This window comes from Sinohyriopsis cumingii, chromosome 5 (assembly GCF_028554795.1).
Source record: "Sinohyriopsis cumingii isolate HCF-2022 chromosome 5, ASM2855479v2, whole genome shotgun sequence".
Lineage (NCBI taxonomy): Eukaryota > Metazoa > Mollusca > Bivalvia > Unionida > Unionidae > Sinohyriopsis > Sinohyriopsis cumingii.
The window spans coordinates 36,129,322-36,155,550 of NC_142965.1; the positions used below are offsets into that span (position 1 = coordinate 36,129,322).

A 26,229-nucleotide genomic window follows, 5' to 3' on the forward strand; every position below is an offset into this window, starting at 1 on the left:
TTCCATAAGAATTTCATCATATGATTTCAAAAGTTCTTCTTCTGTTCTTGCTTTATTAAGACTTTCTTCAGCTTTTGTGCATGATTTTTTAACAATTACCAACTTTTCTATATATTTTTTTAAAAAATTTTTGTATGGCCATTTGTCAATTTCATCAAGATCATGCTATTCAGCAGAGTAATATCTTCCAAGGAATATCAAATAATCTGTTTCATATTTTGCATTTTTATAAGCCTTAATTTTTTCTTCTATTAACATTTTTTGAACTATAATCCCAGAAATAGCTTTTTCTTCATCTGTGAATTCTTCCTGTTTTCTCATCGACTCTGAAATTATGTTTTTTTTATTTCTTCTTGATCTCCTATTATTTTGTAGTAACTCAGCTTGTTGTGCAGCTGGATCTCATATTTTTAAATAATTTGTTCTTTAAGCTTCTTCTGTCCTTCTTCAACTAGACTGAGCAGTCATTTCTCTGATAACTTTTTAAGATCATCTGGAAATATCAGGTTGTTTGCCAAGTACAGACTCAGTCACTGGTTTGAATAACTGTGCAGTTTCTTCTGCAGTTTGCTGTAGACCTCTTCGTTACTGTTCTTAAACGTGGCCCTTGTTGCAACAAATTTCTTCAGAACCTCTAGTTGTTTTGCATACATTTTTATAAGTGTCTGTTAGATTAATTTTCATAATCTAAACACTTATCTATTCCACATCTGAACATAAGCGCTCCATGTCAAAGCTGTCTATTCTTCTTCTATACTAGGTATTCAAAAGATTTTATCTCATGATAATAATAATAATGAGCTATTACACAACTATCTGAAAAATTCTGGAGATATAGTGACAAGTAATTTAAGTCAGGTCAGCGAATGCTATACCCTGAATGAACAAATCCACCAAATCAATGCAGATAACTCACAGGCTGTAAGCTCTGCACAACTTAGTGCGGTCAGCAATAGCAAGTTATCATTGTCAGGTGGAAAGATGACCGGAAATATCAACATAAGTGGATGAAAAATAGTAAATTTTCAAACTTAATACCCCCACCAACCTAACATAAATAACTCACAAGCGGTAAGCTATGCACAACTTAGCACGGTTGACAATAACAAGTTGCCACTAGCTGATGGGACAATGGCTGGAAATATAGATATGGGTGGGAAATTAATGTTTAATACTCAACCTGATCACACAACTTTGACCAATAACGATGTTATAACAAGTGTCAAGTTTGTCAAGGACAACTCTGTGATAAAATCTAGGAACACCATGGTGGGAAATCTGGACATGGGATTGAATAAGATAACAACTATGGCAATTCCATCAGCAACGTCAGATTTAACAAATAAAAATTAGGTCAATGATATGATAGCAAGAAATATTACATTACAAGCAGCAAAATATGGTGATACGATGACAGGTACATTGAACATGGGATTGAATAAAATAACTTATAATCCAGTCACCCCATTTAATGTTACAAGTAAACTGTACATGGACACTGAGATAAGTGCAGCATCAGCTAGGACATATACTGCCGCAGATGCCAATAATCTAAAAATATCCAGAGGAACAGTTACAGGTGAGATTGATATGGCTGCTAATAAGATAACTTCTAAGTATGTACCTGTTTCTTCATTTGCTCTTGTGAATAAATAGTGCGTGGATTGTATTTTTATTCCTTTCAGCACAAAACGAGTTAAAAATAGTGTGTGTCACATCCCACATCTCGCTGATGCTGTTAATAATCACTGGGGTTTTGTTGCAAGAGCATCAAGTTATTATTTGGAAAATAATCCAAGTTATGCATTTGTGTTTAACAGCCCTCTATCTGGTGGGTTACAGTGGGTTACAAATGGAGAAATAAGTGACTTTTGGATCAAAATACAGTGTCCAGCAGCTGTTGCGATTTGGAAATTTCAACTATGAGGTCAAATAAACGCTAATGTCAGAAGAATTTATAACTGGCAATTAGAAAGTATGATTGATAATATAACATGGATTGAGCTGTATAGTCCAATAGGCACTTATATTGATACTACTTCTAATCAATTTACACTTAATACTGAAGAAACCAGAAATAAGTACTCGTATTTTCTGATTTATGTTTTAAGAGCTACAATGACTTACCCAAGTTTGTCGATGTTTCAAATATGTACACTCTATGATTTATTTTAGGTCTGGAATGCTAGCAAGCTGTGATTTAATGTGATTGTAATATATAATGACTACTGATCCTACATCAATCAGACTCGCAAAAGAGTTTTATAATAAACCTGAAAACGGAGATAAAAATAGCTGATGTTGATTCGCTAGACTCAAAAAGTGTTGAGGAAGCAAGAGCAATAAATATAATTGCTCAAATGAACAATTTAACTTTAGATTCACCTGGTTTAAATGAGAACAGTGACAACTTTATTAGAGTTGCAGGAATGCGAGACACTCAAAATGAGATACACGATCAGAGACTTTGATATAATTAGCAAATACTGTCATGTAAGTGAGTGCGATGAACGATGATTAAAAGTTGAAAAGTTTTTATAAATACATTGCTTGAGTTAAATTAAAAAAATGTTTTGATGATCAACAAACCTAACCTATTAAAAACTCATGGCAGTAAGAAACCAGAAGAAGAGCACCTAAAGAAGATTCATGATTAACCTGACAAACTTGCTGTAACAAGAAAACACAAGTTTTAAAAAAATCATAAGCTCAGTGACACATTTGCTAAACATCAAGCATTTCGTCTACTCAGTTTGGACTATTATGATAAAAAGATGCTGTTAGAAATAGTAGATAATAGTACTGACACTAACCTGCTAACAACAGCATATCTAGTTCTAATAGACTCTCTCACCAGCGATAAAGAAAAGTATAATGTATATCACAATAATGCTGCACTAAATGTAGTATCAGATACTGAGTCCAGGACAGAGTTATATGATGATGTTGAACGAGATATATTTTATCAGGAGCTTGAAGCAATTACAACTGTAAAACCTGATGTTGACAAAGACTATGAAATACATAATAGTTCAAAAAAATTGCATTGAAAAACTTTAAAAAAAAGAAGCTGGGAAGTTACTGACAGAAGCAAAATATAGAAATATCACAAAGCTGATTGCTGGATAGCTAAACCTACCTGTCAATGACATTAGATATAGAGCTATCAGATATTCATGTTCTTCTGAGTTTTGCAACAGTACTTAAAAATTTTAAGCTGGGACAGTTATGTTATGTTGTTAGTTATATGGATCAAACAGAAGATAATACACATTTTGGTTCTCCATTTTTATCCTCCAGCTGCCTAAGAAGAATTCTCCAGATCCACTGGCCAGATACCATCAGCAATGCCAACCTGTGGCAGGGAACCTCCCAGCTTCCAGCAGAGGATGAGATCAAGAAGAGAAGGTGGTTTGGATAGGATGGACACACCCTACGTAAGCTGCCAACCAACATTACCAGAGAGGCAATGAGGTGGAACCCTCAAGGCAAGTGGAGAAGGATCTGACCAATAAACACCTGGCAACGTGACCTTGAGGCAGACATCACTAAGCTGGGTCACACCTGGAGTCAGCTTGAGGGGATGGCACAGGATAGAAGTCTCTGGCAATCTTTTGTGGGCGGCCTACACCCCGAAAGGGGTGACAGGCAAAACTGAATTGATTTTCATCCTCAGTTTTAACATATCAGATATGATCATATCTCATCTGAAGCGTATGATAAGTATAGAGATTTTCTTGCCGATCCTGTCAACATTAAATTTAGTGCTCTGATTGATAAGGCTTCCTCTAAAAATACTTCCACTACAGCAATTGAAATAATAACTAAGACAGTTTTATAATGACGAAAAATGAAATAATCAACTTCAACCACATATCATCTGGTCTCCAAGACAATGACAGAAATGAGCTGATCAAATTCTATAAATATTACCATAAAAAACTTTACTTTGTCAGACAAGCTAGAAAATTTTACAGCAAAATAATAAGTGCACTGAACTACATTCTAATGATATTAACAACATCAGGAATTATATCAGTAGGAGAAACATTAAATCCATTATTGTTGATAGTGCCAGGGGTAGGTTTTGTGTTATCAGTGGTGAATAAAAAGATCAGGCCAAAATACAAGAACAAAAGTACTTCTTGTAAAATAACAATAGTGACTTATAATAAAATACTTAATCAACTTCGAGCTTATCTGCATGGTAAAAAGTGTTTAATGTTAGATCTGATACAGGAACTACGAGTCAAAGACGATTTGCTTGTTGATATGATACTGAATAGAATTGTGAAATACAAAAAAAAATTATACTCAGTAAATTTTGTGTGAAATATGGAATATGGAAGATATTACAGTGGAAGATACCACGTTAAAGATGACAAGAATTTTTTCCGAGGTAAGCATATGACAATTATGCTTGACAATGAAAAGCACAGCACATATTTCAAAAACACAAGATAAATTTCTCTCTGATTCTCACAGAAAATTCAGATTATTTTAGTAAGCTTACCTGGGTTATAGACTCATATTCTGGTGCTATTGATAATCTTTACAATCCAGTATCACAAGACAAATACACAAAAATCACAGTCGATGACGAACTAAAGAAATGTTATGTCGATAAATCAATAGTCTCACATGGAAATTTTATCAAGATGCCAGAACCTTGCTCTCTCATCAGTGGTAAGATTATTCTGCACTTGTTCTGTCATGATGATGACTTAAAACTATCTCAGCAATTGGCTGTGTAAATTATGAATTTTTTTATTACATGTAAATCCCAGTGAATTATTAATAGCAATCAGACATGTGACTTGATGTGGAAAAAAACAGCATGTTAGGTATAGTAAAATTTTGTGTAAATGTTAGGTATAGTGGAGTGTAAAGCACTCAAATTTTGTTTGAAATATAAACATAAATCACTAGCGATTTCAAGTAAAAACTGCAGTAGTTGCCTATAAAGGGCATTTCTCAGCCAACCCTATTTGGTATGACAACAATGATGATTCAGTGATAGGTCCTCAACAGGTAATCAATAATGAAATTAATACTGTTGCCTGACAACAAGTTTTTATATTTTGTTTTGACTAACATGGAGGTCTTGGAAGAGGGTAATCATGCTGTCATCCTAATACAAAATAGGGTTTTGGTTGAGAAACTCCCTCATAGACAACTACTCTTAGTCCTCCAAAACCAAAACTAAACACTAAATGTTGTCAATCATTTATTTGTTCTGTATTAATTTTCATAATTTTGCTAAAATTAAGTCATTTTCATTAGAACAGGTTCTTACATTCTAAGACTGAGAAAAGGAGTTGTATTATTTCCACCAAAGGATCACTTTTTACTGGATCTTTGAAGTTGCTGTTTTTAACAACCATGAAATTCAAGAAAACTGATATCGAATAAAAAGGATTAAATTTTTCACAGTAAGTTAATTACTTACATATTTACAATAAATGGATGACTAATACTGGCTAGAATCTCCTTTTCATTCTTGACGTGTTCTATTTGTTTGAGCCGTATCACCTCTGTGATGGCCATCACTTTCAATGCAAAGTAGTTCTTCGACTCTTTGTGACGCACTAACACAACACGGCCAAAAGTACCCGTCCCTAAAAAAGAGAAGAACAAAATTAGATATTTTTCACAATGATATGGCATTCTCTGCTAGTAGTGTTTCAAGATTCAAGGGTAAAATCTTAAGAAAAAAATTGATGCATTATGGTCTTATCTGATATAAGAAGGTTGAAAATGGAACTTGATGTAGGTCTCCTTGACAATGCTCCATAACAGAATTAAGTTTCAATCCAAGAACATTTTTAGTGTACTGCAGGTTTGTAATTTATACAACTGATCTCTACATCTATACTCCATCAGATTCATCATCAGTCTCCATTCAGCCATATTTTATAAACTAGATTCCAAATTTTGATAAAATTATGGCTTTAGAATTACATTTTCAAAATCTTACAAGGATGTCTAGGAAAACTAAACAAATTTTTTACTAATTTTTGCCAAAAAGAATAAGAGATTTTTAATAGGCCTCAAAAATTGGATGGATAGATGTAAGAATGTAAAAACTGACAAAATATGAATGCCTCAGCTGGGTTTTCTTCCCCCAGAAAGTCACCTCTAAGACAATAAACAAGAACTATAACCATCACCTTAAGGTTGTATCTCTTTCTGACATGGTGTGAAAGTGATAAGGAACATGTCAACTAACTGTAACCATGATCTAATCTTCTACACTGAGTCTTAAAAACCAACCTACCTCCCAGGTAAGCCTATTTGGCTGCAAATTAATCCTTTAGTCCCAGACAACAAACATATCAATACAGTGAATATATACATCACGCTCAGGTGAAGTGCTGGACCAGAGTTATATTTGGCCTCAACACTACGTAACTGCCCTCCATTTTACATTCATGTCTTAAACATTTGACCATCAATAAATACATGAGAGGGACTTCTGAACAGCAGTTATCTACATAAGAGAAACTTTTAGACAACAGTATATACATGTCAGAAATGTTTGGACACCATAATATATGTAAAATGTTTGGACATTAGTACCTGTAGATACATCAAGCTATATAGAAGCAAAAATAGCTGTAAAGAATGGGGGGGGGTCTGACTTCAGAAAAATGCGCTCCATTTACCATGCCACTGAGAAATCCAAAATATAGCTGAACCTCAACCAGAAAATAACGTTTGCACCTGGATAAAACATGTATAACTTTCCTTGTTGCCTTTTAATCTTCTTTGCAACAAAAACTGATTAAATTAAATTTCCCAATGACCTGGCCATGTTGCATCTTTGACCTCTATGACCTTTAATCACTGACACCTTGGATCCAGTAAACTAGGAAGAAATGGTGTGCCTGTCCCATAACTGTGGGGGCACACAAAGATTCAAAGGAAACAATAATTGTTTCCATTGATCCAAGGAAACAATAATTGTTTCCATTGACCAAAAAAAAAAGTGCACCCTGGGTGAGCATGGGGGTCGATATTTTGGGGATACAGAATCATGAATTGCTGGGAAACCTGCAAACCCATATTCAAGGTATCTTACCTGTCACTGCACATGACCAGAGTTGTTTGTTAGATACAGAGGTCACTCACCATAAACAACCTCATTAGAACACAATTCTACACGAACATGGGTACAGCTGTCAGATATAGGGGTCCCTCATTTCAAATCGCCTATGCATAGCACAGCCCTCCTATACCATTGGTATGGATGTTATATACAAAGGTCCCTTACTATGAAGCAAGCAAATATATCATACTCCTGTCATATAGGCAGAATTGTCAGAGTTCCCTCTCTACAATGCACTCCAGTATCGCACAGTCCTCCTATAACATGGGTATGTCTGTCAGATACTGTGGTCCCTTATTATAAAGCACCTGAGTAAATTGTATTCCTATAATATAGGCATAAATGTCAGATACTGTGGTCCCTTATTATAATGCACCTGAGTAAATCATACTCTTATAATATAGGCATAAATGTCAGATAATGTGGTCCTTCACTATAAAGCAGCTCAGTATATAATAGTCCTCCTTTAATAAAGGCATAATTTCAGACAAAGAGTTCCATCGCTTTAAAGCACCTCAGTAAAGCATAGTCCTCCCATAACATGGGCATGGCTGTCATATACTGAGGTTCATCACTATACTGACAACCTCAGTAAAGCAAATTCATTATATAGCATGAGTATAGCTGCCTGATACATAGGCCCCTCATTGTAGAGCACTTCAGTATCGCATAGTCCCTAAGTACAACATGCGAATGGGGCAGATAAAGAGCATCCTTAACATAAAGCACCTCAGGATAACATAGCCCTTCAGGATAACATGAGAATTATGGGTCAAATACTGATGTCACCTACATTAAAGCACTTCAGTATTGTTGTTGTTGTAGGGTTTAATGCCATTTTTCAGTACAAGATAGGCTATACATGGCAGCCAGTATAAATAGTGGAGGAAGAACCCTGGAAAACCCAGGAAAGAACCACCGATCCACGAGAAGCTACTGGCAAGCATTCTCACATACCCACATTGGCCAAATCCAAGACTCAAACCCACATAGACAGAGGTGAGATGGTAGTGATCCGTAACAGTGAACGCTTTAGACCACTCAGCCACTCAGGGCCCGCCTCAGTATTGTATAGTCCTCCAATAACATGGGTATGACTGTCAAAATTACTGATGTCTCCTACTTCAAAGCATAGTCACTCAGCATAGCACAGATCTGGCCATGGAGTTCAATTTTATGACTCACTTTTGATAATGAACCTCCTTCAGTTGAAACTTAGGTAACCTTACTTAACATGGTAACCAGCATTATAGGTTGGAGACATTGTTACAATAACAAGCAAAGTACATGTTTATAACCTTGTACCTATAAAGTAATGGATGTACCAGAATATAAGGTGACTGACTTCCCTGGAAGCTAATTACCTGGAAAAATGCTTTTTGTTTTGTCTGCAAATCCTCCTCAGATCTAAGTACCATCCAGCATTAAGCTTATTGTGTAAAGCAATCATATACCTGTACCTATGCCATGTTTATATTAATAAATTCTGTGTTTATAGGATTTCTGTACCTATCCCACGTTTATGTTATTACATTCCGTGTTTATAGGATTTCTGTACCTATATATATGCCACGTTTATGTTAATACATTCCGTGTTTATAGGATTTCTGTACCTATGCCACGTTTATATTAATACATTCCGTGTTTATAGGATTTCTGTACCTATGCCACGTTTATGTTAATACATTCCGTGTTTATAGGATTTCTGTACCTATGCCACGTTTATGTTAATACGTTCCGTGTTTATAGGATTTCTGTACCTATGCCACGTTTATATTAATACATTCCGTGTTTATAGGATTTCTGTACCTATGCCACGTTTATGTTAATATGTTCCATGTTTATAGGATTTCTGTACCTATGCCACATTTATGTTAATACGTTCCGTGTTTATAGGATTTCTGTACCTATGCCACGTTTATGTTAATACGTTCCGTGTTTATAGGATTTCTGTACCTATGCCACGTTTATATTAATACATTCCGTGTTTATAGGATTTCTGTACCTATGCCACGTTTATGTTAATACGTTCCATGTTTATAGGATTTCTGTACCTATGCCACATTTATGTTAATACATTCCGTGTTTATAGGATTTCTGTACCTATGCCACGTTTATGTTAATACGTTCCGTGTTTATAGGATTTCTGTACCTATGCCACGTTTATATTAATACATTCCGTGTTTATAGGATTTCTGTACCTATGCCACGTTTATGTTAATACGTTCCATGTTTATAGGATTTCTGTACCTATGCCACGTTTATGTTAATACGTTCCGTGTTTATAGGATTTCTGTACCTATGCCACGTTTATATTAATACGTTCCGTGTTTATAGGATTTCTGTACCTATGCCACGTTTATGTTAATACGTTCCGTGTTTATAGGATTTCTGTACCTATGCCACGTTTATGTTAATACGTTCCGTGTTTATAGGATTTCTGTACCTATGCCACGTTTATGTTAATACGTTCCGTGTTTATAGGATTTCTGTACCTATGCCACATTTATATTAATACATTCCGTGTGTATAGGATTTCTGTACCTATGCCACGTTTATATTAATACATTCCGTGTGTATAGGATTTCTGTACCTATGCCACGTTTATATTAATACATTCCGTGTGTATAGGATTTCTGTACCTATGCCACATTTATATTAATACATTCCGTGTGTATAGGATTTCTGTACCTATGCCACGTTTATATTAATACATTCCGTGTGTATAGGATTTCTGTACCTATGCCACGTTTATATTAATACATTCCGTGTGTATAGGATTTCTGTACCTATGCCACGTTTATATTAATACATTCCGTGTGTATAGGATTTCTGTACCTATGCCACGTTTATATTAATACATTCCGTGTGTATAGGATTTCTGTACCTATGCCACGTTTATATTAATACATTCCGTGTGTATAGGATTTCTGTACCTATGCCACGTTTATATTAATACATTCCGTGTGTATAGGATTTCTGTACCTATGCCACGTTTATATTAATACATTCCGTGTGTATAGGATTTCTGTACCTATGCCACGTTTATATTAATACATTCCGTGTGTATAGGATTTCTGTACCTATGCCACGTTTATATTAATACATTCCGTGTGTATAGGATTTCTGAACCTATGCCACGTTTATATTAATACATTCCGTGTGTATAGGATTTCTGTACCTATGCCACGTTTATATTAATACATTCCGTGTTTATAGGATTTCTCAAGGGACTGTAGTCACCTTATACTTAGTCATTCTCAGGAGAAAATACATCATCATCATCCCCATACAAGTAAATTGTTATTTCTCTGAATTAAACACATCATCATCATCCCCATGCAAGTAAATTGTTATTTCCCTGAATTAAACACATCATCATCATCCCCATGCAAGTAAATTGTTATTTCCCTGAATTAAACACATCATCATCATCCCCATGCAAGTAAATTGTTATTTCCCTGAATTAAACACATCATCATCATCCCCATGCAAGTAAATTGTTATTTCCCTGAATTAAACCTTGAATCTACTTGTTTAATTTTGGGCTTTAGTTGTTTCTTCATCTTGATGCATTGTTAAATGATAATTGTTTGCTGTCTTTACATTCATATGATCTTATAAGATCACTGTTTGGTGTCTTTACATTCATATGATCTTATAAAATCACTGTTTGCAGTCTTTACATTCATGTGATCTTATATGATCACTGTTTGCAGTCTTTACATTCATGTGATCTTATATGATCACTGTTTGCAGTCTTTACATTCATGTGATATTATATAAGCATTGTTTGCAGTCTTGAATTGTTTTCAGCATTCTCTAGCCTTCAAATTGTCTTGGGCTTGGCCAACATGGGTATGTGAGAAAGCTTGCCAGTTGCTTACTGTGGGTCAGTGATTCTTCCCAGGTTTTTCCCCAGGTTCTTCTTCCAACAAATATATTAGCTGCCATGTATAGCCCATTATGTGCAGAAAAATGGCTTAAACCATAATAACAAGATGTTTTCCAACATGTGCGTGTGTGTGTGTGTATATAAAAGCATGGCAGAGATGAATATATTATTTTTACTTTTGTACAAGGAAGTTTAAAATGCAAATAATATATTCATCTCTGCCATGCTTTTAGAATAAATGCAGCATATTGGCTAGTACAATTATTTACATCCAACTAAAAGACCCAAATGGAGCTGACCAAGCATAGAGGGAGGGGAGTAAAATACGGTATATTGCTAAATACCATATGTAAGAAGATATTTCCAAATACATTTGTTATCAGCTTAAATTGTTAAAAGCATGGAATTCTTACCCCCCTTTGCATGTCTGACTCTAATTTCAACAAAGTAATCTACACCTTGATGGTATCAGATACAAAATTGGTAATTAAATGTGCTCAGAATTTTTAACCTTTCCTAAATGGTAAATATTTAGTGTAATTACATTAATTAGTTAACAATCCCAAAGAGGAAAAATAGAAACTAATTTTCTAAAATCATGCTCATAGACTGAAAGCTGAACCAGGGTCAAAAATGGAGAGTGGACCAAGTTCTCTTGTTACAGAAATACCCTCTGGACAATGACAACAAACAGTGTTCTAGATTACCTTTGTAAAAGAGAGCGTGTACTTTGTATATTGGCAAAGAATGTCCTATAAGTACTCTGTACATGGTTCCCATGCTTTTTTAAAGATAAATTTCCAGGTCATTTCCAGGGTTTTTCCAGGACAAAATTAATTTTTTCAAAGTTCACATATGACCAATACTGAATGAAATTAAAGAACATTTTAGCTTATAAAACAAGCATTTTTTAAAATGTAAATGAAAGATGTTTCTATTTCGCAACTGCCAGAACATCTAAGTCAGAAAAGATGGTGATGCACTAAGCCACAAAATGTATCTCACAAAACAAGTCCGATTACTGTATATTCCTGTAAAATGGCATAGTCATTTCAATGAACAGAATAAAGGTTCTAACTTTACTTAGCTGACCTGCATTACATTGGTATGAGGGAACAACACAATGAACATAAATTACTTTTGTTTCCTTTCAAACATTTAATTTTAAATAGATCACAATAATCAGTTGTAAATCAAGATAACAGTCATTATGCATGTTATACAAAATAAACATTTCCTATCACAGTATTAAAAAAGAATAAATGGAAGGTATTAGGATCCTATCTTGTAAAAATAACTTTAAACCCTGAATTAATCTGTCTTAAATAAAACCCAAAACAGGATTTTTTAAACAACCTAAACTCCTTAAGATGATTTGGTAAAATCCATGATTTAAAAAATCATTTACAAAAAGGGTTGATTAAATTTTGACAAAAAAAACCTTCAAAATTATATACTATATAAAAAAAGGACTAATTTTCTGAAAAATGTCTGCTTGTAGAGCGATAAACCAGTCCCAAAAACCTGTATTGATACTCACAGGAGCTTGTATTGTTTTTTAATATTCAATACAAGGGATGTCAATCTCCCATTTTTCCTGCAACATAAATAATATTTGAAACCAATGCTTCAAGCTACATGTCACATTGTAAAAGTTTAGCACCAAAGTTCAGCTCAGAGATTCAACATTCTACACAACAAATCTGACTTAAAATGAATGCCAGTCCATTTTCTAATCCGGGTTTATTCCGAATATTCCCACCACATTTTTCCCATTGGGACATCTAGGTTGGAATGCAAGGTCAGATAAATTGCCTACAATATATTTAAAAAAAGGAATTTTCCACCACGGTGCTGTAACAGCATATGGGAGTAGCTTACCAACAAGCCTAGCAAACTTAAATCATGTTACATTGAGTCATACCTGCATGAAATCAATAGGAAAAATGATTTATTTCTTAGAAATGACAAGTATTCATTATGTCTTTAATCCGCTGTGAGACTAGACAAAACTACAGCATAGATGAAACCTTACCCAGTATTCGCCATTTACATTACAAGTTACATGACAACAACATCGGAAATCCAATAGTCATGTGATATTAAAGCAAACACCTAATGTTGTACAAAATTTCAAATATATTAAATGAAAGTCTGATACCTTTTGTAAAAACCAGAACAAACATATAATTCTCAAAATATTTATTTCAAGAACAACTACCAGAAACTTGTCACTGTAGCCACAATCTGGACAGTCGTATTCAACAAGCATATAGCACATGTCAAACCTGTTAGTCACGTGATACAACAATCCCAGTGTAGTTGTTTTCAGAATAAATATGTACAGAATTTTTGTGTTTTTTCATTTCATGTTCTTTATTATTACAAACAGTATATGACTTTCATTTAATATTTTTTTCTACAACATTTGAAATGGGTTATTATTGATATCATGTGACTACCGGATCTATGATGTCATGAACATGTGGGTTGCAAAATTTTTGTACTCATGCAATTAGGCCTAGCAGTGCAAATCGTGATTACCAGGTCAAATTTCATCAACGCCATAGTTTCATCTCATCTTTCAGAAGATTAAAGACAAAACAATGTAAAATTTCTCAGAAAATATATCATTTTCATATAGATTTCAAGCAGATATGACACGATGTAACATCATTTAAGTTTGCTAGGACATCTGGTAAGCAACACTGCTTTGCTAACACCATGTTGGCTTCTAGTGATGATAGACTGGCTTTCAACTTTACATTTAAGAAATGATGCTGACATCGAGCTGTCTGTTCAACAACCAGAATACTAGCCGAATCTTATACACTGAAATATTTGAATTGGCTCAACAAATGTTTATAGCAAGCACTGCAATCTCCAAATATTCTTGTCAGAACTTGATAAATTTAACTCATGATCAGTTCTGTTATGACTCAATTATATAATTGTTTCTGGCGTCAAGGGTTGGCGGAAAATTCCTGGGTTTTTTCCCAACTTTCATCAATATTTGCAAACTTCAAGGACTTTTCATGGTCAGGAATTTTTTAAAATTTCTCCTGACTTTTTCCCGATAGCATGGGATCCCTGTCTGTATAAAATGTCAAGATCTAGTATCGTCCAGCTATAACTAATCAGTTCAGATATGGTTATTAAAAAGAAACTGTAAAAGATTTGTAAATAAGAAGCAATAACAACCACAAGCCATAAATCTTTAATAAAGCAAGCGAATAGGGTTTCATACAAATCAATTGTGTCCCAGATATTTTATTAATGATGTCAATTAACATAACCTGTCTTTGATATTTAGAATTCAACCAATTTTGGTCAATAGATTATGCATTGCTTTTACAAATATATATCTACTGCATGGCTCTTTCAGTCAATATTTTCTGGTCCATGTTTATATATTACTGCAAAATAGCTGGCTTATCATTTATTCAGAATATATCAGAGTTTTCAAAGCACTCTACTTCCCTAGAAAATGTGAACAAAAAAGCTACATTCAATTCAGGATATTATTTCAGTAATAAAACTCTTATAATAATCATTTATTATTGGAGTTACCAGTTAAGGTAGCTTAGTGTTTAAGGTACTGGATGATCTGAAGGATACGGTCTTTTTTCGTACCATAGGATCTGCCAGATTGGTTACCGTGGCGTCTCAGCACACTTTACCCTACTAACCTTGTCACAATACAACCTTCAAAGTGATGTTGTGCCATGAACTATCAAAACCCCAAATTCAAACCCTCAGTGGAAGCTACATCCCCAATTGCTCTAAGACTCAGAAGGTACTGGTAAATATTTTTATGTCCATCTCCAAAAATCTAGCAATTATTGAACAAAATTTTTTTTTCCCACACAAAGTTTTGATTCTATACATAATAGGAGTAAGTCTGAGTTTGAATTTCACTTTAAGGCTGTGAGAACACATATATCTGGGTCCCTCTATAAAAGCCTGTGTGCAAATTAAAAGTCTGGATCCATTACTTAAGTAAAAAATGTATGCAACAAAGTTGGCTTTCTCATAGAATATCATGATTAGCAGAGTTGTTTTTAACAAGTAACCAAAACTTAGAATTTCATGTCTCTTTAACATTTTCACCAACCTATACAAACATTCTTATCAATGAATGCTTTTCTGCAATTCATGTAGCTTCCAATACAATGATGGTAACAAAAAAGTTTCAAATCTGCATGCTGTATAGTTAAATTTTCAGAAATGACAATTACAATTTTTAAAGCAAACAATGCTTTCAATCATTTTGCAAAAAAACTGTAGTGTGATATTTTACATGAATCTTTTAGAATAGGATTTCACATTTACTCTTTCAAAAGTCTTTAACATCAATAAGTTTTAATCATAAAAAAAATTGTCCCATAAATGCTGCTTAACAGCTACAGGAAAAATATTTAATACACAGAAAAATGACAATACAAACATACAGAAAATATTCAAAACACTGGGCCATTAGCAATATTAAAGGCACATCAGCACATGAAAGACTATAAAGTCAAGGCCATGACAAGTATATTGACTAAAGACATACTACAACAACCAATCCATAACTGACTAATTATGAGTCTGGCGTTTTTCTTCAGTGAAATTTTAGGGGAAAAACCCAAAGATTTGAGAAATTTAAACTTTTTAAACAAAGGTGATAGTTTAACAGTACTTGTTATAATTACTGAAGTTTATAGGGGTATGATCAATATTTAGTTTAACTTTAAAAATGTTAATGTCTGTAGAACTACTGTAACATGTATAACTTTAATTATATGGGTTAGAATTCAATTACAGCAGATGAAAAAGTATTACAGCAGATGAAAAAGTCTGCCTTAGATCTTATCACTGAAGTTCCATGCATTAACTCTCCTATTTTTTGTTTATTTTAAATAAAACTTTGACAATTTTAGGCACTAATTTTATTAAGATAATAATTATTACATATCTTGAGATATGAAAACAGCACCGTTTAATGACTGATCAATCAAGAGGTCTAGAAAATTCCTGAACCACAATAGTTGGGGCCATGGTGAGATGCTGATAATGACCTGAGCAGTGAAGTTTTGACCTTTTGCAGAGCTTAAGCTAGCTAATGGAATAAGGGGAAGGCATAAGGTAAATAGCCAATCCAGCTGAATACATTCAGAAGAACTGAGAATAGAATGCAGGAGAATGATTATTCAATAACCTCTTCATGCCCCTTTCTGCAAAAGGGTGTGTAGCTCCTTCTTCAATTTCACCAGCTTGGATTGGTTAAAGAACATGGGTGTCGTTGATAAAGGGTTTTGTTCCTGAAACCTGGAGCTGGCAATCCTTGCTCACTATGGAAAGGACGTAACCATCATCTGTGATGCTTGACTGACAATAGGCCTAGGCAAGCACCTATAAATTTGGGAGAGGGATGCACAGTGGGTGAGCATTTGAATCCCTGGGGATATCCCCCCCCATTCAGCAGGAAAGTAAGATGGGTTAGAGAACTTCCTCCTTGGGGCTCTGCAGCATGTGTGCTGTGAACCCAATGAGGAGGTCTAGTTTGAGGTTGCATATTGAACTGTTTGAAAAACTTGGCAGATAGCCCCTGAGGGCTATTCACACTAACATGCTTCCTGACTGATAGCAATTGGGAAGAAGCAGTTGTTAACACATTATATAACCCCTGGCAATGAGTTAACGTGGCAGGAGGTAGTAGCCTACTGCCAAGCTCTGTAGCATCAAGGTTATGCATGATACACTAAAGTGGGTGGTAATATAAAAAGATAGATGTAGTTCTACAATGATACCACATAATCTGGAAGTTCTAGTTGCACTTCAAAATACAGAGGGAAAAACCTCATTTTTTGTACCTGATTTTGTTCCACCCAAAAATTTGCCCATGGCCGGAATCCAATTTTATGTCTGGATTTTAGACTTTTTCGTCTCAGATCTAAGGCAGACCAGTATGAACTGCAAACAGACAGATGAACCTTTGCAAAAAGTAGGATAAGATGGGCATTTGGAATAAAGAGTGGCTTCGATATGAAAATAATGGGTCCATTAAGCAACAAAAAAAAAAAGAACTCCAACTTTTACCCTTCTGCTCATGCGCGAGCCAAATAGCCAATGAAAAACAATGTTTCTAACACAAGGCGTTAGGTTATTGGAAAATCACCTGGAAGTTGACGTATTAGGATGTATTCAGAAATAGCTTTCAAAATGTGTTTCCTACTCAAATTTCAGGCAAAAATGACAACCTCCAGGGGTTAATGTGTTAATGAAGAGGGTCCTGGCATGGAATGGAGCAGCTTCCTACTCAAATTTCAGGCAAAAATGACAACCTCCAGGGGTTAATGTGTTAATGAAGAGGGTCCTGGCATGGAATGGAGCAGCCCTTAAAAGGATGTTAAGCAAGACCTTTGGTGAGTCCAGTGCAATGTCATGGCAAATGTGCAGAATTCCACTGACAATGCCATTGTGACAGGATAATGAGCGGGGGTGGGGGCTATCAATCTGATTCCCTTATCTTGTCTGATCCCATTTGGCAGACTCTCAATCCTGCACAGGTTCTCAGTCCATATCTATCCTGTACTGTGCAGCCATTGAGTGAGAATTAGATAATACCTCATCTTTAATTGATTCATCACTCTGAAGGTTGTGGTCCCTGATTCCTCGCTTCTTAGAGCACAACATGCTACTCTTTAAAATGTTAGAAGTGGTGTGCCTCCTCCCGTGTGAGAGGGAGCAACATAATTCCTTCAACATAAGATTCTTAATGGGTTGGAGCAACATGCTGTCAGGTGAACACGAAATATGCAGTACACCACCTCCCTAACAGGATGGAGCAACATGCTGTCATGAATATGAGGTGTGCAGTGCACCTCCCTAATGGAAGAGAACAACATGCTTTTGTGAAAATGACTGTGCTGTGCAACATATACCTATTCTGAGGGAGCAACACGCTATTATGGATATGAGGTACACCACGTCCCTAACAGGAGGGAGCAATGTGCTGTCATGAATATGTGTGTGGTGCACCACCTCCCTAGATGTTGTGGATTTGCATCATACTGACAATTCTCCAGTCTATGGGAGGATGTATTCACACTGAATGGATGGTGGATTTTTTGCAATAACACTGTATAAAGCTGCACAACAGTGACAGGTAGGATATTGCTGCTATTAAATAATATAAGCAAATGAAAAATGTGTAACCCAAACTTTAATGAAAATTTTAAATGACTGTGTCACAAACCCTAATGAAAAAAGAGTAAGTGAGAATGTCACTGAATGAATTGTTGTAGATCCATAACGAGTTGTGCCAAGCGTGATGAGAATCTATCATGGGGTTTAGAAAATATAATGCAACATAAAACTTTGCCAAAAACCATAAAAAAATTGATCATGACAACAACACTGTCAGAAAAGTGACTGCTCACTTCCCAATAATACAACAAAAAGCATACAAATCATTTATTTACACAATAGTTTAGGTCATGTCCAACCTAATGTGCTCCCATGATGTTTCACCCACCCCCCAGTCCCTTGCCACCCTCAATTACTGCAAATAAATCTGCATGTACCAACTGATTTGCTGTTTAATTCTGCGGTCCTTTATTTCATTTGCCCACCCCCACCCCCTTTACTATCTGCCATCTGACAAACGTAATTAGTGTACAAATGATATACAAATAATGATGACATACCATGAACATCTACCATGTTTGCCAATTGAATTGATTCAAATTACGCATCAAATTACAAATGCCTCCAGCAAGGGTGATAAGTACTATCTGAACATGGTTTCTACTTATCTAGAGAAATCAACAGTGCATGGCATAGTACTTACCACCATTTACCATCTTGGCTGAATGCCTTTAAGACCATCCACTTTAATAGTGGAAACAACTAAATGCTAGCAACAAAGATCACCAGGAGTGCAAGTTATGATTAACTAAAAGAAAGCCAATTCAACCTTGAGTAAAACTGATGTTTTATAATTTTCTATAAATATGTGAGAATCTTAATTTAATCAAAATTTATTTTTTTCTGATCACCATATTTTAATGATTCACTGTTTGAACTTAACAAAGTCTATCTATCAGAAGGACTTCAATCATCCACCGTGATAAGTCTATCAGAAGGACTTCAATCATCCACCTCAATAAGTCTATCTATCAGAAGGACTTCAATCATCCACCTCAATAAGTCTATCAGAAGGACTTCAATCATCCACCTCGATAAGTCCATCTATCAGAAGGACTTCAATCATCCACCTCAATAAGTCTATCTATCAGAAGGACTTCAATCATCCACCTTGATAAGTCCATCTATCAGAAGGACTTCAATCATCCACCTCAATAAGTCTATCTATCAGAAGGACTTCAATCATCCACCTCGATAAGTCTATCTATCAGAAGGACTTCAATCATCCACCTCGATAACCAGTCATTTTCGTAACTATGAAAACTGGTGGATAATCAAGGAGATACTGTATTTCTCATGTCATATGTTACCAAGATTTGAAATATGCACTTTAAAAGGAAATGAATTAAAGAATGTACTTGAAATGTGCAGTAATGCTGTGTTTAACATTTTAATTTTTTTGAATTTTATCCTAGAGTGAGATATTTATCTATTACAACTGAATTATTATTACACTAAGTTGATTTTTAATTAAAAAAAGATAGGATCTTGTGTTATGTATTTTACACACACACAAACACACACACACAATTTGTTAACAATGATTAGGCCCTCTTTAATACATATGAGACTTGGGTAAATGTAGGGTAAATGTATATGTGTTCATCTACTGAACATATTGGCAACAAGAGATGAATTACTGGTTGTAATTAACAGTTAGTATGTGGTACAAATTTGATGTATGTGTTTTCAGCTGAGACAAAACTGCATGATTCCAAACAACAATTAGGTATTGTGCATTGAAACACAGCAAACATGGTATCTTGTATAGAAAATCTAATACATGTAGCCAGCTTTGTATAGAATTATATAGGTAGCTGTGAGGAAATACAGGTTAAATACTACATGCTTTTAGAAAGAAACTATTAGCATAATCGATAAAATCTCCAACATCATTGAAGTCACTGTTTGAAATACACCTATGGCAGGATCATAGTTTGTTGGCAATGTTAGGAAAAAACAGTAACTAAGAATCAAAGAAAAACGAATAAATAATGATGATGAAAGTTAGGCATAGTAATATTCTGTGAGTGCTGCACCATCTAATTCTTTGTAAACCATCAGCAAGAGGCCCAACTGGGCAAGATATCACTCACTTTCATAGCTGGTATAGGTCAGTTTGTGACTGCAAAATTCACACTTAGTGAATCTGAAGAGGGGAAAAAAACATGAAGTACATAATTGCTGCATTATCTATTAATGTTCGTATTTAAAAGTTTTGTCAGCTTTTAGTAATGGCAGACATATCTGACTGTGGAGTGGCATCATCTGTTCAACTTTGAATGCCCTTTATGCCAGGATGCTTTCCATTTTATCAAAATTTTAATTCTGTTAAACAATATTTCTGAAAAAGTAATTTTTAAGTTTTTATAAACTATAGCCATATTTAAAGGTAAATCAGTATAATATGTATAAAACTGAAAGTCATCTATGTCAGGATGCCTTCTATCAACAACATTCACATTCTGTTTAGCTGTTTAGAAGATGTTTAAAGTTCTTTTTTTTTAGTAATAGTGGCCATATCTGATGCATCAAGCTGAACAAATGTGAAAATATTGATATTATCTATCAAATTTGGTAAAATTCTGTTGAACAGTTTTTGACGAAGTTATTTTAAATGTTTTCTGTTTTAGTAATGACAGCCATATTTGATCGTGGATCAAATTCATTTGAACAAAACTGAAAGACCTTAATGCCAGGTTGCTTTCTGCCAAATTTTGATCAAATTCTGATGAGCAGCTTTTGAGAAGCTAATTTTTTTATATAGAAATGGTGGCCATATTTGATGATGGATATGCATCATTTGAGCAAATCTTTATGAACCTCATGCCAGGATGTTTTTCAACAAATCATTATGAACCTCATGCCAGGATGCTTTCCAATGGATCTTTATAAACCTCATGCCGGGATGCTTTCCAACAAATCATTATGAACCTCATGCCAGGATGCTTTCCAATGAATCTTTATGAACCTCACACCAGGATGCTTTCCAATGAATCTTTATGAACCTCATGCCAGGATGCTTTCCAACAAATCTTTATGAACCTCACACCAGGATGCTTTCCAATGAATCTTTATGAACCTCAGGCCAGGATGCTTTCCAACAAATCTTTATGAACTTCATGCCAGGATGCTTTCCAACAAATCTTTATGAACCTCATGCCAGGATGCTTTCCAACAAATCTTTATGAACCTCGTGCATGGATGCTTTCCAACAAATCTTTATGAACCTCATGCATGGATACTTTCCAATGAATTTTTATGAACCTCATGCCAGGATGCTTTCCAACAAAGTTGAACTAGAGCATTATTTTGGAATTGTTATGAATTCAGACAAGGACATTTTGGATTACATTACTGTGATACATCCAAAAACTGTCAGCACATCATCACAATCCAGGTCACTGTCAAATGAGCACATTCCAGACAACAGGCACATAAGCACATTCAATAATGGAAGTTATCTGGAATACCACTGTATTTTCAATTGGAACTTCATACATTTGGAATCGTGATAGAACTTTTAGGACCATTTGAGATTTAATTCAAAATACTGTAAGTTCTTATTATTTGTTGAATTTTACAAAAGTTGTTGGCTTTCACTCTTTTCTGTTACTTAGTTTGAGACCAGAGTTGTGGCACAATATTTTCAAATTAGCTGACTTGGTAGACATGTTGACACCACTTTCACTTATGACAAAGTAGACATTAATATATGTCTTTTGGTAAAAATGCCACATCTGTATAACTTTCTGTTCAGGAGGAGTTGTGATAAGATTTTCAAGATGGTTTCCATGGTGGCCATACTGGACTTCAGATCAACACCATTTTTATTTAGGACCAACTAGACTTCATAAGGTTTTTCGTGATAACCCAATGTTGATATGACAATCCAATTTGGAGAAGAAGCTCAAAAAAGGATTTTCAAGATGGCCAATGTGGTGGCCATAATTGATGCCAGATTAACATTGTTTTTATTCAGAACTAATTAAATATCATAAGTCTTTTAGCGAAAACTCCATGTTGATAGGACCATCCTTTCATATGGAGTAACAATAACAAAATTTTCATGATGGCTGCTGTGGTGGCCATATTGACATCAGCCTGGCACCATTTTCATTTAGTACCAACATGACATGATAAAAAGTCCTTCAGTGAAAACCCCATCTTGACATGACCATCTGTTCAAAAGCAGTGGCTATAACAAGATTTTCATGACTGCCACCATGATCACCATATTGGATCTCAGATTTGCACAGTTTTCAATTAGTACCAACTAAACCATGGAATGAATGTGTCTGTAAAGTTTCATGGCAATACTCAAAGTAGTTTCAGAGGAATCGCAATAACAAAACTATGTCATAAACAACACAAGGTAACTAATGGTGCAACTATTTCTTATCATATGGTTAACTAATAAACTTGTAATTTAAAACCATGTACTTTAAAAGCAAAATTGAATTTGAAATGCATTTATAATGCACAATACAAAGGGTCTATTCGAGGATCAATGATAGTGGGATTCATGCTAATTTTTACCCCAAAGATCACCATTGAAAATCAACTGAATGTGCAAAAATATAGCACATTTTCATGCACAACCTTTATTCTTCATTAAATCCTTCCTATAGCCAAAGAATTCTTTCCTTTAGTCAAATGGAGGGTTAATTTTCCCTTACCCCAAATTTTAGATCTAGAATAGACCCTGAACAATGCTGCATGAAACATTTCATTTTTCAGAATTTTCTCATAGTTGGGATATCATACCTGCAAGTAACTCTTAACTTTTGCTATTAAAATTATTACTTCTGTCAAGTTAAGAAAAGAAGCAACTTCATATCATCAAATATTAACTGTATTTCCATAACTCAGGAGAAGGGACCTGGAAACTGAGAGAAGAATAACAATGATAGGCAAGCAGCTACTGTAATTCCTGGAGACAGCAGGGATAGAACACTAAACCCAAGTGGTGCCCTAGCAGTTACAGCCCAACAGTCTAAGCTGCCTCATAAATTGTTCACAAAGGTAAAGACAACTTTAGTAAAAACATGCATATGTGCTGTAATTTTGTAAGTGTGTGTGTGTGTGTGTGTGTTGTGGGGTGGGTGACTTATTGAGTAGGGGCTTATTAAAGGTTATACACATATATCATTTAATACTTGGACAATTAAAATCTATAAAAGTTATATTTCACAAATAATGGCCCTGAGGAGTTTCAAATAAAATGTTTTAACGAGGTTATTTACTATTAAAAAATTTGTCTAGACCTGTTCAAACATCATGCAGTAATAAAGCTCAAAATTCAGTCTTTTACTTATAAACATTTGCACCAGCTTTAATTATGTGGGTACATAGTCATTATCTGTTCTTCACCCTTGGCTAAAATTTGAGATGCACAGGCCAAATACAGAGTGCATTTGGGTATGTGAACACATCTATTTTGATCCCTGCATACTGTGGCAAATAAGGCTTGGGCCTGGATACTGCAGTGGTAATTAATGCACTTGCTATTCATCAATAATAATCCCAGGTTTACTTCCAGGTTCTGACACATAGCTGTAATTCTCCAAAGGCCAGTCTTGATGATAATCCCATCACCCACTTTCTGATAATTTTGGCAAATTTTTAATTACTGGTAAGAAAGCCCTGCACATGTATCGACAACCCCAACCATCCTGTACTGTTCAACAGATTTACAATGCAGGGCCTGTAGGTTTAATTATCAATTAGTGGAAATATTGTATACTGGGTAAGATGTAGGTTCTATGAGAAATATGTAGTTCCTCCACATGAAAACTAACTCTAGGATAGATAATCATCACTTGTTTCAGCATGCACTGCATGTTCATTTCTATTCCAAGGTGTGAAAACTTATTTATTATGAGCAAGTTTATTTCCTCATTAAGTAACACACATAAAATAAAACAAAATGTTTGACTCACAAGCTAACTCACATTTAAAAAGGCACATTCTGGAAAGTTAGAAATATGTACCCATAAAGATGCTGTTTTGACTCTAGTGTCTTAAACAGTATAATGTAACAGAAAGAAGTACAACCAACAAGTTTAGTCAAATCAACAAATAATTTATTTCCCTAGAATACAAAAGTGAAAATTCAGAAGACACTTACGGTAATGTGAAATAAGTTCCAAATAATCCTATATGCTCTTTCACATGTCCAATGTATAGAATGTTCTGATTTAATTCCAAAGGTCTTGAATGTCTTGATGTACCACAAAGGTATAATCCAGAATGTCTCTGAATTAGTCCTCTGTAATCCCAAAGTACTGTTTTAGTCCAAAAAAACAATAAACACTTTGTAATTCCAATTAATAATTTAAATAAATAATTGCTCTCAAATTATATCTGAACTGCAAACTGATCACAGATCTGATATTAAACAAGAATGAAGACTTTGTTTACAAAATCATATATGTCACCTGACCTATGTCACAACAGAATTTCCTAAGGAAAATCCCAGGTCTTGAACATCTTAAAAGAAATGACAGTCCAAAGTAAACATCAGGTAGGCAAAGTAAAAAGTCAGGTAGGCAAAAACTACACCCTCAAGCACACAGTAAGATCAAACACACACAATATAAATTAAATATACACATAACAAAGGACAGCAATGGAAGGATCCAATTTAGAAGAAGCCACAGCAGCTTAATACTGGTAAAGGAAAAGACTCATAATCCAAGGGCCACAAGTTTTATACCCACCAAAACCAGTGGGGCTCAGCTACCTAACTGTATCTTTGAGACAGGTACTTGACTCCAATTTCCTCAGCATAATACAGCTAATAATGTGTTGAAAGTGTCTTTTTGAAGCAAACAAACAACATTAAACTTTACTGATCTCACTGAGCTAGCTTAAAGGTTCAAATCTGACCTAAAGCACACCTCTAGCAAATGTACATATCATGGCAAATAATATATATGGTGACTACAATTTGAACTTTCAGAAAGCTGAGAAAATCATCCTAGGAAACATTTATTTTTAATTTTTAAAAATTAAAATAAAATCCATATCAGACAGCAATCCCCATATCAAACCCTGGCCAAGTCATACCAGAGGCTAATAAAAATGGTACTGCCAGTTGCCTCGCTAGGTATTCAGCATTAAGAGGTCAGTGTTAGGACTAGTTGGCCTGGTGTCAGGATAATGTGACTTCGTGGGACATCATGCTATATGTCTGCGACATGATGCCCCAGTGCTAGACATCACTATAAAACTATCACACTACAGATGTTGTAGTGACGTGACTGAAAAATTGTTAAAGCTACATTAAAAATCCCCAAAAACACAATACACTCCCGATTTAATACAATTAAATTCACAATGCATAAGGTATACCCCAATGAACAAAACAGGTTCTCCATAACCATTCCTCATTCTTAAATGGATTATGAGTCAGGTACATGTATAAGCTAAAATGAGTTCCAGACTATTGGACAAATACTAGATGACCTGGATTATATCCATATAGAGGAACTTTTTGTTACCTGGTCCAGACCTGGAACTATACTACAATATCCAGACCAAAACAAGACTAACACAGACTGGTTATATTTTGCCCTGACCAATACTAGATAACCTAGATTTTATTTCCTGAACGAAAATGATGGGCCATACCAGTATATTATGACCTGGATATGCCATACCAGTATATTATGACCTGGATGGGCCATACCAGTATTTATGACCTGGATGGGCCATACCAGTATATTATGACCTGGATGGGCCATACCAGTATATTATGACCTGGACCATATCAAGATTATTTTCAAACTGACAACATACACTTTCCAGACTGCCCCCCCCCCCAACCGAAAAATGATTCTGCAGGTGTGATATCTCAAATCTTATAACTATGTTGTATTGCAGTTTTCAAGACTTGTTTGCAATCAACTCAAAGCTGAAAATGTCTGAATTCTTTCTAAACTCACTCAATCACTGTCAAAATACTAAACATTAATTTATATCTTAATTTTATTCTGTCAAAAAATCTTAATTGTTTCATGTGCATTTTTCT

At 34.8% G+C, this 26,229-nt stretch overlaps 1 protein-coding gene across 2 annotated transcripts in view; it reads right to left on the reverse strand.

The window, feature by feature from the left end:
• LOC149798940 (cAMP-dependent protein kinase catalytic subunit 3-like) overlaps nucleotides 1-26,229 on the reverse strand; it is a 155,543-nt gene that overhangs the window by 72,351 nt on the left and 56,963 nt on the right. For both annotated transcript variants that reach the window (XM_089957855.1, XM_089957856.1), the window contains exon 2: nucleotides 5,450-5,618. In XM_089957855.1, the coding sequence (XP_089813981.1) occupies nucleotides 5,450-5,618 (169 nt within the window). The remainder of the gene's footprint in view (nucleotides 1-5,449; nucleotides 5,619-26,229) is intronic.